This window comes from Medicago truncatula, chromosome 3, assembly GCF_003473485.1.
Source record: "Medicago truncatula cultivar Jemalong A17 chromosome 3, MtrunA17r5.0-ANR, whole genome shotgun sequence".
Classification (NCBI taxonomy): domain Eukaryota; kingdom Viridiplantae; phylum Streptophyta; class Magnoliopsida; order Fabales; family Fabaceae; genus Medicago; species Medicago truncatula.
This window is the reverse complement of record NC_053044.1, coordinates 28,210,178-28,229,619: the sequence shown is the minus strand read 5'-3', so window position 1 is coordinate 28,229,619 and position 19,442 is coordinate 28,210,178. Positions and strand designations below refer to the sequence as shown.

The 19,442-nt window shown below is 36.7% G+C and overlaps 3 protein-coding genes across 3 annotated transcripts; 1 reads left to right on the top strand and 2 right to left on the bottom strand.

Annotated features, from left to right (window-relative positions):
- Positions 1-1,388: 1,388 nt before the first annotated feature.
- On the bottom strand, positions 1,389-6,110 carry LOC25490783 (probable E3 ubiquitin-protein ligase RNF144A). The gene is made up of 5 exons (XM_024778872.2): positions 5,450-6,110; positions 5,225-5,296; positions 2,068-2,227; positions 1,891-1,954; positions 1,389-1,484 (listed from the first exon to the last, which is right to left on the bottom strand). Exons 1-5 carry the CDS (start codon positions 6,108-6,110, stop codon positions 1,389-1,391), a joined length of 1,053 nt encoding a protein of 350 aa, XP_024634640.2.
- Positions 6,111-6,325: 215 nt separating this feature from the next.
- LOC25490782 (probable E3 ubiquitin-protein ligase RNF217) lies at positions 6,326-7,240 on the bottom strand. The gene is made up of 2 exons (XM_013604683.1): positions 6,571-7,240; positions 6,326-6,414 (listed from the first exon to the last, which is right to left on the bottom strand). Exons 1-2 carry the CDS (start codon positions 7,238-7,240, stop codon positions 6,326-6,328), a joined length of 759 nt encoding a protein of 252 aa, XP_013460137.1.
- A 4,520-nt stretch (positions 7,241-11,760) lies between these two features.
- Positions 11,761-14,307, top strand: LOC120579576 (uncharacterized). The gene is made up of 4 exons (XM_039832020.1): positions 11,761-12,474; positions 12,531-13,515; positions 13,714-13,839; positions 14,303-14,307. Exons 1-4 carry the CDS (start codon positions 11,761-11,763, stop codon positions 14,305-14,307), a joined length of 1,830 nt encoding a protein of 609 aa, XP_039687954.1.
- The last annotated feature ends 5,135 nt before the right edge of the window (positions 14,308-19,442 follow it).

Genomic DNA, 19,442 nt, shown 5'->3' with positions numbered 1-19,442 from the left:
TTTAGTGTGCCTTGTTTGTGTGGCTTGGTTTACACGAGCTTTATCTTTTTTAAGAAAACCACACCTTATTTCTTGTTCACCAAGTAACGTATTTTTCTCCAGAATCAGCTGGCCGATTTTTTCTTAAAGTATAGACAACAATTTAGGATTCCTTGGTGGTGTTATTTGGCGGTTCCTAAAAACGATCATACTTTTTAGGAGTTGTCATATTTGTTACTAATGTCAACTCTTTATGAAACCATTCAACTCTGTATGAAAGGGTATGGTTTGATACCTTATGACTATTCATGAAAGAATTGGTAGAACCATTGTAACCCTACATGAAAGGGTAGGTCCCCTCTCCACTTTCTCTATAAATATGTCTTGGGGATTATGCAAAAGACAATTCCATGTTATTACATACTTACCCATCAAAGTTTGAGAAAGAAGGAGAGGAAGATCCTATCCAACATAATTGGAATTTCAAGATCATCAAAGATCATACATACTCGTTGACAATCAATGGCTTCATCAAGAGGTAAGTTCTAAACCCTCTTATTTAATTTTAATGGTGTCCTAATTCATGCAACTATGATCAAGGTTTATTGCTCATCATGTGTATATTACATTTCATGATATGTGATGAATATTAACAAGCACCAGAATTTTAAGGATAGAAGCCATTATGGAAGTTAGTAATCAAAGCGGAAAAAAAATTAGTTGAATTAATGATTAGGGATAAGCAAGAGGTAAGTTCTAAACCCTCTTATTTAATTTCAGATGGGTTTATTGCCCATCTGAAATGTGCCTACGAGACAACGTCTTTACCAGAGAAAACAAATCAAGCTCAAAGGTTGTGAAGTGTGTATTATTTAAATTTGAATTAATTCTAAACTTAACACCAACATAAAAAATCATGTGCTTAGAACTTCTATATATACACAACACAATTTGTGTTGTTTCACACTTGCAAGAAAGCACTTAGAGGTAGTAGCATGTGTTATGTTTTAAAATTTTCACTTTGCAATATAATTGCCTGAGAAAAAGTGCACACTAGATGCTTCACTCCTACACAGTCTCGTTCTATTTAGTTAGACACAACAATTTTCAAGTATCATGGATATGTTAATATATTTCCCAGGTAATTATGAGTGTTATAAAGATGAATTATGAAAAGTTGAAAAAAAATATCAATCAAATATAAATACCAAATTGATTATTTAATTCCAGTTCCATCTCTGAAATACGTAAGTCGACTAAGTGTAACATCAAAACATATCTCTAATATTTAATTAAAATTCGCTTCAAAAAAAAAAAAAAAAAACGAAAAAACAACACAAGGAAAGTTTGCATCAATGATGTAGTCTTTTAACTAGGAATGTCATGTTACCAAATCTTCTATTTTTTGATCACCAACAGATAGAACTTCCTGCATTTTTGCCACATAAGCTTCCTAAAACCCGAATGTTCTCATTTGTCTTTGAGCCTGTAACATGCTCTTTGCCCTGTAAAAATTCATAAAAAAACCAGTTTAAACATTTGGAAGTCTAATGTACAACCAGAAGAAATGCAGTAAACCCATCTTTCGACTTATTTCTTTACATTTCATTATTGACATTTTCTAGAAAAATTATTTAAATTGCCTTGCTTATAAATACCTTGTAAAGTAACAAGAGAATAAATGAGTGAGTAATAAATAAACAGCATATTTACAAACAACATATTTAACCCAACTATATATCTGAGAGCTGAAACATATTTGGCATGGAAAGATAAAACAACGGGTCATGAATTCAAGAATTCATCATTCCACGGTTCAAAATCCTTTATTTCTGATCATTGCTCAACAAAATAAAATTTAATTCCATATGCAAAGTGTTTCATAGCTAGTTACCGTGATATCTTGCATACATGATTTGCAAAGTGAAATTCCTTGAATTTCTTACCACACGTGTAGCAGAAGTAACATCCACACCTGAAAAGAAAAAGGAGCCATTATAACCCTTGTTTCATCAATCAGTACAGTGTAATTGTAATGAATTATAGAATTATATAGATTTATAAGTGAAATTTATAAAAATGATGAACCTGCACTTCATGAAATCACATCCCAAAGTTTTCTCGACATGGATAGAACATCTCGGACATTTCTGCCACATTTCAGTTTTAGCCAACTGTGCTAATTTCTTGTCAAGTTGTTTTTCACCTAGAACCTTTTTTGACTTCTGAAATTGACGGCATTTCTTATCTGCATGCCATGGAACTTCACATTGTGCACAGAATAGCCTATGACAAGAAGGACATTCACAACTTGTAACACCCTCTAGCCCGTCATTCACCAACAGAAGAGAACAATTCTTATAAGGGCAGTATATTTTTTGCCTCAAAACAATAGAAGACTCGTAAATTGCAGATTCCCAATCAACAACAACTTTTTTGAAAAGTTTCTTCTTTTTATTTGGAAAAACTAAGGTCCGTGAAAAATAATAAACCAATATTTTTTTTTTTTAAAACTCGGTATTCGATCCAAGAATCGACTAATCCAAGGAACCAATCCCACCGCCCACTTGCGGGGCCTATGGACTTAGCCCACCGAAATTGACACTAGATGGAATCGAACCTAAGATCTTTGGAGGAGCAAACTCCAAGATCCAAGCCAACATCTGGGCCAACCCCAAATGGGTTTAATAACGCAATATTAATTATGCATATCTGCAACTTTCAAAATTGGTACCATAAAATGCCTGAGTTTCAATTTGACTTTTTTGTTTCACGAAATAATTCATTCAGATTTTAATTCTCTGACCTCTTGATCATGTATATAAACCATTTATCATCAATATGAACAATGTTTTGTTTTTTTGAAATAAATGGACGATGATGTTATACATCCCTACAAAAGTTGGTTTATGGGACAAGCTAACACCATCAAACATTGATATACAAATTGGCTTTACACTACAAGAAAATATGTGATTTGCTGCGATGTCTTTTGCAGCTAATTTCTAGCGAACAAAATTAGCTACAGATACACCACGAATACCTATTAAATTGGTCGTAGCACGGATTGAGTGACAAATTTTCTAGGGAAAAGTGAGAACCAGATATTCAGCGTTGAATCAAGGATTCGGTGAATCAATGATCGGCGATGGTGCATTGGTGAATTTGGGATTCAATGATGAAGAAATTGTGGATGAATCAGAGATGGATAGGAGATAATGAATCGGAGATGGTGAATCTGAAGCTGGTAGAGATCGCAGATGGTGAATCGGAGATGCTGAAACGGTGATCGGAGATGCTGAAATGGTTAACGGAGATGGTGAATGGTGATCGCAAATGAAGCTTCTGTTTGGGATTGAGAGTGGTATTTTTTTTATTTTTATCAAAAAGTAATGACGTAATATAAACTTTGTAAAAAAGTAATATAATCTCAAAAAATATAGTAATAATAAGTAATAATTTGTATTTTGTGGTATTTTGGTGGTATTTTTAATTAAGATTTGCTAGCAACACAATTTGTAGTAAATAATGGTAGCAAAATCTATATTTTGTTGCGGTGTTATAGCATTTCACATTCGCTGCAAAAGAAAGGTCTCTACTATGTAATAGTTGTCCTATGATGTAAAGGAACTTCACAAATTCGATCACAATAAAGTTGAACCCTCTTGCGACCATAATTTTTTGTCCTTTTACGACAAACATGCATGCCACTATTTTTTCCTTGTCTACAAATTCGACCACTATTTTTTTGGCCGGGGTTTGAATCTGAGACCTTGCATATTTTTCTTTTGGTTACATCTTGCATATATTATGCATTATCCCTATCAACTGAAGTAAGTTCACAAGGGCGTTGAACGGTACTTTTTGAAACTGAAAACTGTGATGCCACCATTTGAAGCACCCCATTTATGATTTTTCCTTCAACTCACTCATTCAAATGAGCATTATATATCATGAGTCTATCAGCATTACACACACAAAAATTCCTTGTTGGTGCTACTGAAACTTGCAAATTTGACACATCATCAACGCTATTTTCTTATGTAAAAGAAAAATATTTACGGTTTGAAATTAATGTATTCCATACCCAAAAGAATATTATGTATTCAAGTAAAATATTCAAATTATAATAATTATTCAAATTATTCAAGGAAGAGAGTCATGATTGGACTTGAGGCGGAGTGTTGGAAATTAAGTAATCTCACGTATGAGGGAACAAGAAAACCTATAATATTTATAAGTAATGGGAAGTTTTAGTCCATTTCTTCAAGCTTTTAAACTGTGTACCTCGACACTATAACACGAACTTACTCTTGTTATATTTCTACACTCCAATTGAGCTTGAGCGATAGTGATAATCCAACAGTGAATCTCCCAAAATTTAAAAGAAGGGATCAGAAAGTAAATCAGGTTTCTAAGCACACAAAAATCAGTAGAAACATAAAAATAACCGAAGTTCCAAAGAATAGGTTCAATGTCAACATGTCTGATTTTGGAAACTAATATGAAAGAAGGCAAAATTTTAGACACCCATAGAATAACATATAACCTTGGATTTATCCTGCCAAAAAGTTTCTTGATAAGCAAGATTGTGCAAGATAAAGCATTGGTTTGTAATTCTTGAACTTGCAAACTATCTGAGATGCCAAAGGAATACAGTACTAGCTTGTTCCTGAATTCTCTAAATCGATAAAGCTACATCCACTAGTAGATGAACATCTCCAAAAAAAAAATTTACTCCAAGTCTTGAGCTCATGTTTCAACTTAAAAACCAGAAAATAAAATATATAGCCCCGAAAAATAGGCACAACGTTAAAAACAGCGCACAAGCCTCCTCCAGCCATCTGTATGATCGGACCACATTTTAGAATAAAATTAGTCAGTGCTTTGTGGCTTATCTTCAATGCCTGCTTATAAAACACACTGCCTTATTTGAAGAAAAATTCTTTGACAAAGAACTTGTAAAAACATTTTAACTGTGCCTTTAGCATTTTAAATGATTTCAAGTCTTTTCATAGAGAACACTTATTGTAAACAAAGTGATTTTGTTAGAGTGAATATATGTGTGATTTTGTCGGTGTGGTATTAGGATTACATGCATTCTTATATGCAAAGAGTTTCATATAATCAAGTCTTTCATAGATTTATAAGAGTAAACAAAGTGATTTTAATTAGAGTGAGGTGTATGTGTAATTTTGTTGGTATGTTTTAGAATTGCATGCCTTCTTATAGTTTCGTATAGTACCTTGCCCGATGATTGCAAGTATGAAACCCATCCCAATCCCTACCACAAATGTAGCAGAAGTGACACCCACACCTGAAAAGAAAAAGCATTGAGTAGTTTTAAATAATTTTTCATCAATACAATATAAAATTAATTAAACTTAAAATTAGTGAAATTAATGATTAAGGATAAGCAAGAGAAGGTAAGATATAATTATAAAATACAACCTGCATCTCATGTGTTCACATCCAGTAGTTCTCTGTACATGCATAGAACATTTTGGACATCTCTTCCACTTTTCTCTTTTAGCCAACTCCAAAAACTTCCTATCGGATTGTTTTAAGCCTTGACCTATTTCCGACTTCTGAAATTCTTGACAATTCATATTTCCGTGCCATGGAACTTTACATTGTGCACAGAATAACCTATGACAATAAGGGCATTCACAACTAGTAATAGCACGGCCTGCTTCCTCATTCACCAATAAAAGAGAACAATTCTTGTAAGGACAGTAAAATTTTTCCTTCAAAGCAATGGAAGCCTCGCAGTTTGCAGATTCCCAGTCAGCAATGATTTTTTTAGGTAAAATGCATTGCAAATGTTCTGGTTTGAGTTCAACAGAACATTCTGGATCCGGACACTTGATTTTAACCACTTTTTCTTTTATTTGAATCTTCACATACTTGGATATGCACTTAGTACAAAAGGGATGATTGCATAAACCGGTTGAAAACATATTAGAGTTTGTTACAGTATCAAAGCATATACCACAACAGATTTTAGAGGATTGACCTTGTTCTATAGCTGTCTTTGTTTTGCTTTTATCTTTTTCTGGCTTGATCTGTATCTGTTTGTTGGTCTGAGTGATTGCTTGCTTGATGAGCTTTGAAAGAGATTTGGTCTTCATTGTGTTTTGAGATCGTTTTGTGTAAAGAAGTTGAAGTTGCTTTCATTGGTTTCTTCTTTTCATCGGCATGGTGGAAATCGCAGTTGACATGTGGGAGGACTGCGTTAGGGTTTTATTTTTGGGGAACTGCTGGTTTTGTTTTTTTTTTTAAAGGATATATACTACTCTTTTTTTTTACGAGTAGGTATTTTTTGAGGAATATTTCTAATTACACCCTATGTATTCATAGTACCTTGGATTTTGATTGCAAGTATGATACCAATTCCAATCCCTGCCACACATGTAGCAGAAGTGACAGCCACACCTGAAAAGAAACAGCATTGAGTCGTATTAAATATTTTTTCATCAATACAATAATATAAAATTAATTAAACTTAAAATTAGTGAAATTAATGATTAAGGATAAGCAAGAGAAGGTAAGATATAATTATAAAATACAACCTGCATCTCATGTGTTCACATCCAGTAGTTCTCTGTACATGCATAGAACATTTTGGACATCTTTTCCACTTTTCTCTTTTAGCCAACTCCAAAAACTTCCTATCGGATTGTTTTAAGCCTTGCCCTATTTCCGAATTCTGAAATTCTTGACAATTCATATTTGCGTGCCACGGAACTTTACATTGTGCACAGAATAACCTATGACAAGAAGGGCATTCACAACTTGTAACAGCACCTGCTTCGTCATTCACCAATAAAAGAGAACAATTCTTATAAGGACAGTAAATTTTTTCCTTCAAAGCAATGGAAGCCTCGCAGTTTGCAGATTCCCAATCAACAATGATTTCGTTAGGTAAAATGGATTGCAAATGTTCTTGTTTGAGTTCAACTGAACATTCTGGATCTGGGCACTTCACTTTCACAACTTTTTCTTTTATTTGAATCTTTGCATACTTGGATATGCTTATAGTACAAAAGGGATGATTGCATAAACCGGTTGAAAACATATTAGAGTTTGTTAAGCATATACCACAGAAGATTTTTGAGGATTGGCCTTGTTCGATATCTGTATTTGTGTTGTTTTTGTTTTCTTTTGGCTTGATCTGTATCTGTTTGTTGGTCCTAGTAGTTGCTTGCTTATTCTCCTTCTTTTCATCGTCTCGGTCTTCTGAAAGAGATTTTGCCTTCATTTTCTTTTCAGAAAATAACCCCTTTCTATATTTTCTATACTATATATCTTTATTTTCCCGAGTATATATAAAGAAAATAACCCCGGTTTTTTTCTCTTTTCAAAAATAACCTCAATTTTCAATACAAATAATACATGTAACAAATAAAAAAGAATAAATTTAAATATTAAAATAAAAGTGTAACGAACACAATGTCCAGTTTTTGCCTTATCATTTAAAAAGTGTAACAAACTAGATGAATGTATATATACTTACTTTTTCATTATCTCAATTATACCCTTAAACAACAACTTTTTCTATAATAAAGATAGTTGTTGTTGTCATTAAATAAAAGAATTTAAATTATATTTTTTTGTTATATTGCTAGTTTCATTGAAACAGATAATCATGGATAGTTTAATTTATTATAATCAAAATCAAAATTTCATATAAAATCACTGTTCATAATTTTTAAACGTTAGCGCAGTAAAAAAAGCGGAAAGATGGACACCCGTCTTTTCGCTAGTATATACGGTGGGAGGGAGATCTCACACAAAAACTAAATCATACTACTATGTGGATTCAAGTTACGAGAATAATTTAAAAATTGAGATAAAAATTGTGATTTGTTGGGAAAGTTCATCACGTATATGTTGGTCTCCTAATTAATTTTCTATTTGATCTTTATGCTTAATTAAGTTTCTCTATATTCTATGTTCTTCACTAAACTATCATTATATTGTTTAATTAAATGTAGCTTCTTTTTTTTAAGTTATCTCTTTTGTTAATCGTTCATTTTCTTGAAAAGAAGCTTGTTATTACAGTCATTTTGTTCCTCTGATGTTCAGTCTTGGTCTGTGTTTTTTCGATTAATTATTAATAAGGTTGAATTAAGATTGTGCTTGTTAAAGTTTTCTCTCTTGGTTTGATTAGGAGGACATAGTGAATAACTAAAATGAGATTTTACATTAGTAGAAGGGAAAATATTTGATAGACAAACACCTCCTCAACACAACACCATCAGAGAGATAGAAATACCTCTTCTACACCACACCATGAAAGAGATGGAATTAGATACAGTATGTTGGTGAAGTCATGGGAAGAGATATAGAGAGAAAATAGAGAAGTTGTTGAATGAGTGTAAAGATATTGAAGATGTACAAATATCATTGCTCTTATATACATATATCAATTGTCAAAATCAATAGTTTTCAAATAAATTTGTTCAAAAAAAGTTTCCAAAGAAATGTTAACGAGTAATGTGTATTCTTAAATATTTGGTTATCTGTAGTTCTTTTTGTGAAAACAATATCATTTTAAGGGAATTTATCACTGAAATATTATTAAAAATGATATAGGTTCTATTTTTCGTCGACTCTTAATTGATTAGTTTTCTGTTATGAGGTTGATAAACTTATAGACTACCAATTTTGAATACAGAAAAAAAAACATGGTTATGCCTTTCTAAAATTGTGGTTATACACTTCAAATATTTGGTTATCTGTAGTTTTCTTGTGAAAACAGTATCATTTTAAGGTAAGGCAATTTATCACTAAAATATGAAAATTAATAATTCATACAAACATTTGGGTAATTCCCAACAACCATGTTTCAAATATGAGAATAACGACCAATTTTGTTGTTAAGGGCATCTTATTTTATGTTGTTAGGTCTAATATGAGAATAACGACCAATTTTGAATGTAGAGAAAAATGGTTATGCCTTTGACAAATTATGGTTATATTCTTCATTTATTTGATTAGCTGTAATTTACCTGTGCAAAAAAAGAAAAAAAAATCAAAACAGTGAACATGTACTCAATTTAGACTCCAAGAAACATGGAGGGCCCATAAGTTTTACGATTTCCTATTTATATGGCACAAAATTAAGTTTTTCTTGAAAACTAACAGTAGTTACACATTTGATAAATATTGGTTAAATGTTTCCTCGATTTGGTTAGTATATGTAAAGTCTGTCAAACTTACAAGATACTTCACCTCCCACTTTATTAACATCATTCTACTCACAAGTGTGTCCAAATATATTATATTCCATCATATCACATGGAGGACTAATGAGAAAAACAAATTGGTTAGGGAAAGAAATTGTGGTTACGCATTTGATATTTAGTGGTTAACTACATCAGAAATATGGTTTGTTTTCCTAAAGACTGTCATGGATATGAAATAATTCACATAAGTCATGGTTAGCAGTCGTTAATCACTTATGGTAACGGTCCAACATACCTAATCTAATTTGATCACTGCACTAAAAGTATTTTCAACCATAAATAACTTTTTTTACAATCTGCTAGATTATCACGCCTAAAAACGGACAAGTTCTAATTTCTGAAACAATTGTGGTCACGCACCTTAAAAAATGTGGTTACACAAACCATATATTTGACTATTTTATCTTTCCCAAGTATAAATAATCTTGTTTTAAGCGAATCGAACACATAATCTAATTTGATCACTGCATTTAAAGCCTTTCCAACCATAAATAACTTCTTTTACAATCTGCGAGCTTATCACGCCTAAAAACGGACAAGTTCTAATTTCTGAAACAATTGTGGTCACGCACCTTAAAAAATGTGGTTACACAAACCATATATTTGACTAGTTTATCTTTCCCAAGTATAAATAATCTTGTTTTAAGCGAATCGAACACATAATCTAATTTGATCACTGCATTTAAAGCCTTTCCAACCATAAATAACTTCTTTTACAATCTGCGAGTTTATCACGCCTAAAGACGGACAAGTTCTAATTTCTGAAACAATAATGGTCACGCACCTTAAAAAATGTGGTTACACAAACCATATATTTGGCTAGTTTATCTTTCCCAAGTACAAATAATCTTGTTTTAAGCGAATCGAACACATAATCTAATTTGATCACTGCACTAAAAGCCTTTCCAACCATAAATAACTTCTTTTACAATCTGCGAGTTTATCACGCCTAAAGACGGACAAGTTCTAATTTCTAAAAAATAGTGATCAAGCACCTTAACAAATGTGGTTACACAAACCATAAATTTGGCTAGTTTATCTTTCCCAAGTATAAATAATCTTGTTTTAAAAATCTGGTTGAGAATGGTCGAACAACTGAAAGATTGTGGTCACACATACCAAATTTATGGTTAACTGTAACTTCCTGTTTAAAAAGAATGACATTGTAGGCCAAACGAACATCGAAGCACACTAGTTCACCACATTTAATGTTCGTCTGACCATAAACAACTTTTATAAGCTGCAAGTTTTATCAAAAGTGGAACCACATTTTATCCAAAAATGAGATTTGAGGTACATTTTTATCTCTTTCTTACTATTTATCCACCTAAATTCTGTGAAAGAAATACATTTGGGAAAACTAGATAATCTTGACTAATGAGCATGGGTGAGAGGTGAACTATAAATTTTATGATACCCTGTTTGTATGGCACAAAATTAAGTTTTTCTTGAAAACTAATAGTAGTTACACCAATTAAAAGGATATTACATTAAAGGCATATCATTGGCTAACAACATATTATGTTTCACCAATACTATCACCTTGACAGGGTCTTAGGAAATTCAAAATATTTAAAAATAATTTACTTAAAAATTTCATCATGGAACTTCAGTATCTTTCTTCCTCTTCTTCATATCACCTTTCACCCACTGTGTCCGCATAAACCCACTATCCACACGGTTTCTTGGCTTATCTTTAATTCCGGTGATCAAGGTTGATGCTTGCAGATGTTCATTACAAGAAACATTTGCTACCTCTCTTTCAGTAACCCTTTCAATATCTTCCATTGAGATGTCTCCACACCATTTCCTTCTTTCAATACATCTTCGTCCATGCAACCTGAATGTGCAGCTTCATATATGGATGGAGGTAACAATTGCCTCATTTCTCTACATTCCAATTCAAATACTATTATCCTTGCCTCGAGCCCTTTGTTAGAAACTGTTATACCCTGTTTTTGGACCTAAAAATACTGGGCCCAATTTCATTTCAAACTTTGTCTATTATTAAATTTCAACTGCACAGTTCAAATTGTCTCTGCCTCGCAGTATTTTCAACCACAATTTCATCTATGTTTTTCTTGCATAAAACCTTTCGAAGTGTCTTTACTTGTCTTGTAAGTCATTCAAAAGTGTCTCTGAATCATTACATTGCTTTTTCCACAGTTTATTTCAAAATTTGCAAAAAGTCGTACAAAAGGGTATTTTGGTCATTTCACACAAAATTTCGGCATAGAGAGGTTACTTTGAAGTACCTCATTTAAGCCATTGTCCGTTTTGTCAATTTTATTTTTTTGTTTCGCTTTACGTTTGGTCAAATTACGTTTTTTATTCAATTTTATTTTTAATTGCATTTTGGTCCCTCAATTGAGGTCCCAAAATTGCATTTTTTGTCCAAACAGTTTTTAATTTCATTACTCCCGCTCTAGAAGAAGAGGAGATGACCCAAACTTTCTTGAAAACCTTGAAGAAAGACTACATTGAAAGGATGATTATTGCTGCCCCTAGCAACTTTTCTGAAATGGTAACTATGGGGACTCGTCTAGAGGAGGCCGTCAAAGAAGGTATCATTGTATTTGAGAAGGGTGAGTCTTCTACAAGTGGGTCGAAGAGGTATGGCAATGGCCACCACAAGAAGAAGGAAACAGAGGTTGGAATGGTATCCTCGGGAGCAGGTCAGTCTACGGCTACTGTCGCCCCTGTTAATGCTGCTCAGCTACCTCCACCATACCCCTATACACCATATTCTCAGCATCCATTCTTCCCACCGTTTTACCATCAATATCCTTTGCCATCAGGACCACCTCAGGTACCCGTGAATGCTATTGTGCAACAGAAGCCACAACAACCACCAGTTCAGCAACAACAACAGCAACAACAGCAGCATTTTGCTAGGCCTACTTTTCCTCCAATCCCGGTGTTGTATGCTGATTTACTTCCAACATTACTTCAGAGAGGTCATTGTACGACTAGGCAGGGTAAGCCTCCGCCAGATCCATTACCACCAAGGTTTCGTACTGATCTCAAGTGTGACTTTCATCAGGGGGCCTTGGGTCACGACGTTGAGAGGTGTTATGCTTTAAAGTATATTGTCCAGAGGCTTATTGACCAAGGAAAGCTGACTTTTGAGAACAGTACTCCTCATGTCCTTGATAACCCTCTTCCAGACCATGCTGCAGTAAACATGATTGAAGCGTATGAAGAAGCGCCCAAACTAGATGTCCGTAATGTTGCGACTCCTTTGGTGCCCCTGCATGTTAAACTTTGCCAGGCTTCTTTGTTTAAACATGATCATGACAGTTGCTGTGCGCCCTTAATCCCTTGGGTTGCCGCATTGTGCAAGAGGATATCCAGAGCTTGATGAATGATAATCATCTGACTGTTAGTGATGTTTGTGTAATTGTGCCGGTATTCCATGATGTGCCTGCAAGGAGTTCACCCATGAGAGAGAACGTGGTGCCACTAGTGATAAGGTTGCCTGGGCCGGTACCTTATACCTCAGACAAGGCCGTCCCTTATAAGTATAATGCTACCGTTGTTGAAGATGGAAAGGAGGTACCTTTGGCGTCCTCAGTTGTGATGAATAACAATGTTGAAGGGACCACAGCGGTGTTAAGGAGTGGAAGAGTTCGTCCTCCTTTGTTTCAGCAAAAGATACCTGCTGCATCACCTGCTGATAAGTCAATCCCGACTGATGTATCTCCCGTTGTTCAAGGTGTGGGACAGTCCAGTCAGTCTCTAGAGGACTCCAACCTGGACGAGATCCTGAGGATAATCAAAAGGAGCGATTATAAGATCGTGGATCAGTTATTACAAACACCGTCGAAGATATCTGTCCTATCTTTGCTTCTGAGTTCTGAGGCTCACAGAAAGACTTTGTTGAAGGTGTTGGAGCAAGCGTATGTCGACCATGAGGTTACCGAGGATCGGTTTGGTGATATAGTGGGGAATATTACAGCTTGTAACAATCTGTGGTTTGGTGAAGACGAGTTACCTGAAGTGGGAAAGTGCCACAATTTGGCTTTGCATATTTCGGTGAATTGTAAATCTGATATGTTGTCCAATGTGCTGGTGGACACAGGATCGTCTTTGAACGTAATGCCCAAGTCAACGCTGGACCAGTTGAGCTACCGTGAGACTCCGCTAAGAAGAAGCACTTTCCTAGTGAAAGCATTTGATGGGTCCCGCAAGAATGTCCTCGGGGAGATAGATTTGCCAATAACTGTTGGCCCTGAGAACTTCTTAATCACGTTCCAAGTCATGGATATTAATGCTTCATACAGCTGCCTCTTGGGAAGGCCTTGGATACATGACGCGGGCGCGGTAACCTCCACCTTGCATCAGAAGTTAAAGTTTGTGAAGAATGGAAAACTCGTTACAGTCCATGGTGAAGAAGCATATTTAGTCAGCCAGCTGTCTTCCTTCTCTTGTATTGAAGCAGGGTCTGCTGAAGGGACTGCTTTCCAAGGTTTGACCATTGAAGGCGCGGAGCCTGAGAAAGCTGGGGCTGCCATGGCTTCATTGAAAGATGCTCAGAGGGTTATTCAAGAAGGTCAGACTGCCGGTTGGGGCAAGTTGATACAGCTTCATGAGAACAAGCGTAAAGAAGGTCTCGGGTTCTCCCCGTCATCAAGGGTTTCCTCGGGAGTCTTCCACAGTGCTGGGTTTGTTAATGCTATCACTGAAGAAGCAACTGGATCTGGTCTCAGGCCCATATTTGTCATACCAGGAGGCATTGCTAGAGATTGGGATGCCATTGACATTCCTTCAATCATGCATGTTTCCGAGTAATGCGTCTTGTTGCTTTAGTACTTTGTTTTCAAAATAACAATCCTCTCGCTCTGCCCAAAGCGAAAGTGATATTTTCTGTAAGGGCGTGTTTGTTTCGGCATTGCCGTTGATGAATAAAAATTGTTGTTTCTTTCACGACTGCTTTTTTTTTTAAGTGCTTTTTTTCCTTGGAAATAATGGTAATGCCAGAAAAAACCAAAACATCTGTATTTTCTTATTAATTTCAAAAACCCGCATGAAAAAAAAAACTCTTTCTAAAATCATCCAATCATTATATGCAGGTTGAACCATAATAAACCCATTGAACATAGTAATCCTATGCCTCTTCCAAACTTTGAATTCCCAGTATATGAAGCTGAAGATGAAGAAAGTGACATACCATATGAGATCACTCGGTTACTTGAGCAAGAAAAGAAAGCCATTCAGCCTCACCAAGAAGAGATTGAGCTTATCAACATAGGTACCGAGGAAAACAAGCGAGAAATCAAGATCGGTGCTGCTCTAGAGGAAGGGGTTAAAAAGAAGATCATCCAGCTCCTCCGGGAATATCCGGACATTTTTGCATGGTCGTATGAAGATATGCCAGGTCTAGATCCTAAAATTGTGGAGCATCGGATTCCCACGAAGCCTGAATGTCCTCCCGTTAGACAGAAATTGAGAAGGACTCATCCAGATATGGCTCTCAAGATTAAGAGCGAGGTTCAAAAACAGATTGATGCAGGTTTCCTCATGACAGTTGAGTATCCTGAATGGGTTGCCAATATTGTACCTGTGCCAAAGAAGGATGGTAAAGTCCGGATGTGTGTTGACTTCAGGGACTTGAACAAAGCCAGTCCAAAAGACAACTTTCCATTACCTCATATTGATGTGCTTGTTGATAATACTGCTCAGTCTAAGGTGTTTTCCTTCATGGACGGTTTCTCCGGTTACAATCAGATCAAAATGTCTCCTGAAGATAGAGAAAAGACATCTTTTATCACCCCATGGGGGACTTTCTGCTACAAGGTGATGCCATTCGGCCTAATTAACGCTGGTGCTACCTATCAAAGGGGAATGACTACTCTGTTTCATGATATGATTCACAAAGAAGTCGAAGTATATGTGGACGACATGATTGTAAAGTCAACAGATGAGGAGCAGCATGTTGAATATTTGACAAAGATGTTCGAGAGGTTGAGAAAGTACAAGCTTCGATTGAATCCTAACAAATGTACATTCGGCGTCAGATCCGGAAAGTTATTAGGCTTCATTGTCAGCCAAAAAGGCATTGAAGTCGATCCTGATAAAGTCCGGGCCATCCGAGAAATGCCAGCTCCACGGACCGAGAAGCAAGTCAGAGGTTTCCTCGGACGTTTGAATTACATCTCCCGATTCATATCTCATATGACCGCAACCTGCGGGCCGATCTTCAAGCTACTCAGAAAGAATCAGCCTATTGTGTGGAATGATGAATGCCAAGAAGCTTTTGATAGCATCAAGAATTACCTGCTGAAACCACCTATCCTTGTCCCACCCGTGGAAGGAAGGCCTTTGATTATGTACTTGGCAGTATTTGATGAATCCATGGGATGCGTACTTGGTCAACAAGATGAGACTGGAAAGAAAGAACATGCCATCTACTATCTAAGCAAGAAGTTCACCAGCTGTGAAACTCGGTATACAATGCTTGAGAAGACTTGTTGTGCTCTAGCTTGGGCTGCCAAACGCCTGCGTCATTATTTGGTGAATCATACAACTTGGTTGATATCCAGAATGGATCCGATAAAGTACATCTTTGAGAAAGCTGCTGTTACTGGGAAAATTGCACGCTGGCAAATGCTTTTGTCTGAATATGATATTGTGTTCAAAACTCAAAAGGCAATCAAAGGTAGCATTCTTGCCGATCATCTTGCTTACCAACCTCTTGATGATTATCAACCAATTGAATTCGACTTCCCCGATGAAGAGATCATGTATTTGAAATCAAAAGACTGCGAAGAACCGTTGATTAATGAAGGTCCAGATCCCAATAGCAAGTGGGGTTTAGTCTTTGATGGTGCTGTCAATGCTTATGGTAAAGGAATTGGGGCAGTCATTGTATCCCCGCAGGGGCATCACATCCCTTTTACCGCCCGAATTCTATTCGAATGTACAAACAATATGGCTGAGTATGAAGCATGTATCTTCGGGATTGAGGAAGCAATTGACATGAGAATCAAACACCTCGACATCTATGGAGATTCTGCGCTCGTCATCAATCAGATAAAGGGAGAGTGGGAGACCCACCATGCTAAGTTGATTCCTTATCGTGATTATGCGAGACGTTTGCTGACATATTTTACAAAGGTTGAGCTGCACCATATTCCTCGTGACGAGAACCAAATGGCTGATGCTCTGGCTACTCTATCCTCCATGTTTCGAGTAAACCATTGGAATGATGTGCCAATAATCAAAGTGCAACGCCTTGAAAGACCTTCACATGTGTTTGCTATTGGGGATGTGATCGATCAGACTGGTGAAAATGTGGTTGACAATAAACCATGGTATTATGATATCAAGCAGTTCTTGCTAAGCCGTAAGTATCCACCAGGTGCTTCCAACAAAGACAAGAAGACCCTGAGAAGATTGGCCAGTAGATTCCTGTTGGATGGAGATATTCTGTACAAAAGAAACTACGACATGGTATTGTTAAGATGTGTTGATGAACACGAAGCAGAGCAGTTAATGCATGATGTACATGACGGTACCTTCGGGACCCATGCTACAGGGCATACTATGTCAAGGAAGTTGTTGCGAGCAGGTTACTACTGGATGACCATGGAGCATGATTGCTACCAGCACGCCAGAAAGTGCCACAAATGCCAAATCTATGCTGATAAAATCCATGTGCCTCCGCACACTCTCAATGTTATTTCATCCCCATGGCCATTTTCAATGTGGGGCATCGACATGATTGGAAGAATTGAACCGAAGGCTTCAAATGGTCATCGTTTCATCTTAGTGGCGATTGACTACTTCACCAAATGGGTCGAAGCTGCATCTTATACCAATGTAACCAAGCAAGTGGTAGCTAAGTTCATCAGGAACAACATCATCTGTCGATATGGTGTTCCCAGCAAGATCATTACCGACAATGGTACTAACCTGAACAATAATGTAGTGCAAGCTCTTTGTGAAGAATTCAAGATTGAGCATCATAACTCTTCTCCTTATAGACCTCAGATGAATGGTGCAGTTGAGGCCGCCAACAAGAATATCAAGAAGATTGTTCAGAAGATGGTGACCACTTACAAAGACTGGCACGAGATGTTACCCTATGCTTTGCATGGCTACCGTACTACAGTGCGCAGTTCAACCGGGGCAACCCCTTTCTCTCTTGTATATGGTATGGAAGCAGTTCTTCCTTTGGAAGTGGAGATCCCATCTCTCCGTGTGATCATGGAAGCAAAGTTATCCGAGGCTGAATGGTGCCAAAGCCGGTATGATCAATTGAACTTGATTGAGGAAAAACGTATGGATGCCATGGCTCGTGGACAGTCATATCAAGCAAGAATGAAGACTGCCTTTGACAAGAAAGTCCATCCTCGAGAATTCAAGGAAGGTGAACTTGTATTGAAAAGAAGGATAAGCCAGCAACCCGACCCAAGGGGCAAGTGGACGCCTAACTATGAAGGTCCTTATATTGTCAAGAAGGCCTTCTCAGGTGGTGCTTTAATCCTTACACACATGGATGGTGTTGAACTTCCAAATCCTGTGAATGCTGATATAGTCAAGAAATACTTCGCCTAGATATATGAAAAGAACAGCGTGGTAGGTCGAAAACCCGAAAGGGCGGCCTAGGCAAAAATGCGCTTCCCGGTGGATCGAAAACCCGAAAGGGCGATCCAGGCAAAAATAAGGGACAAAAAAAACAAATATGAAAAAGCTCGCTGAGATTGTACGCAACTCAGGCAAGAATGAGCGTCTCGATGAGCCGAAAACCCGAAAGGGCGGTTCATGCAAAAATGAGATTGAAACAAAAGGCAAGTAACTATATCTGGCAAATCACAATCCCCTTGGGGCATCTGCAGCTGTTAATGACCATCTTCATCTGAAGCTTCTGTGCTTGCGAATTCAAAGTTTCCAGGAAATGTAGTGATTACTGTGTTCAATGTACCACCAACCAATAAAATTACCATTTTCCAAGCTTTGTGAATCCGTGGAGTCATGCCTTTGGCTGACCACCACTCTTATACATCAATTTGAGCCTTTGCTTTTGTTTGAAAACTCTATTTTTTCTTCTACTTTCAAAGCTATGTACAAAAAAACATTTTCTTTCTATTTTGATAATGACAATGCTTGAAACAAACATTTTGAAAATTGAAAACTTTTTGTCTATTTTGAAAAGCAAACCTGAGCAACAGGGTACATTCAAATGAAACATGCATGAGCGAGAGTATGTTGATGTCTATTTCAATATGTGTTACAAGCAGGCTTTTCCCCAGGATAGTCTGTGGTCAATGGCAAGAATGAAAAAACAGAATGAAAATGCATGAAAATAAATGAGCTCGCTAAGTTGAAAACCCGAAAGGGCGACTTAGGCAAAAATGAGCACCCCGCTGGATTGACAACCCCAAGAGGGCAGTTCAGGCAAAAATGGGGCAAGGAAAAAATTTATTTCCCCGGTGGATTGAAAACCCGAAAGGGCGATCCAAGCAAAAATGGGATGCAATGAAAAATGAAAAAATGAGAATATAACATGCAAAAAGCATTGACCACAGATGCAATATCTACAACATACCCAGCACTGAAATGCCCAGCATAACGGCGTTATCCCCAGTCGGGTCTTCCAGGATTCTATCCCCAGCAAATTGATTAACTATCTGCCCTCAGCCATGGTTCCGGTACGTCTCCCAACGACGTTATCTCCAAAGAGGATTTCTATGATGTAGTACGAGCCACTACGTGCCCAATACTCCAATGTCTTGTCTGTCTCTTCAAAACTGTGTCTACAAACTGCCAACAATCATGCATTACAAGCATTCATACATGCATAATCATGCATACTACGTGCCCATGCATTTAATGAAACTGTTATATCATCCATACATATTGCATTTCCAATGTCAACATCAGTCTCAATTCAATACTCATGTCAAATTCTCTGTCAAAATCTTGTGAGCCAATGTTATGGGTCACTTTCTACCTTTCAAATCAAATCGACGTCAAGTCAATTTCAATCTATATTTTGTCAAAACAAACCAATTCCCTCGTACCTTTCTTTCTGTTTGGTCAAGCGGCAAGTTCGATCCAAAGAACAGCTTGTACCCATCAAATTTCTTTCTTTCTGGTCAAGTGGCAAGTTCGATCCAAAGAACAGCTTGTACCCATCAAATTTCTTTCTTTCTGGTCAAGTGGCAAGTTCGATCCAAAGAACAGCTTGTGCCCATCAATTTGTTTCTG

Bases quoted from the DNA above. Each gene is read 5' to 3' on its own strand.
- LOC120579576 (XM_039832020.1), top strand. From the start codon at position 11,761: ATGGGGACTCGTCTAGAGGAGGCCGTCAAAGAAGGTATCATTGTATTT. The intron at 12,475-12,530 runs GTGCCCCTGCAT...TGATCATGACAG, and splicing joins GTAATGTTGCGACTCCTTTG to TTGCTGTGCGCCCTTAATCC. The intron at 13,516-13,713 runs GCCTCTTGGGAA...TGACCATTGAAG, and splicing joins TATTAATGCTTCATACAGCT to GCGCGGAGCCTGAGAAAGCT.
- LOC25490783 (XM_024778872.2), bottom strand. From the start codon at position 6,110: ATGAAGACCAAATCTCTTTCAAAGCTCATCAAGCAAGCAATCACTCAG. The intron at 5,297-5,449 runs GTGAACACATGA...TTTTCTTTTCAG, and splicing joins TGTACAGAGAACTACTGGAT to GTGTGGGTGTCACTTCTGCT. The intron at 2,228-5,224 runs GTACTATACGAA...CATGGCATGCAG, and splicing joins ACTTGCAATCATCGGGCAAG to ATAAGAAATGCCGTCAATTT.
- LOC25490782 (XM_013604683.1), bottom strand. From the start codon at position 7,240: ATGAAGGCAAAATCTCTTTCAGAAGACCGAGACGATGAAAAGAAGGAG. The intron at 6,415-6,570 runs GTGAACACATGA...GTTTCTTTTCAG, and splicing joins TGTACAGAGAACTACTGGAT to GTGTGGCTGTCACTTCTGCT.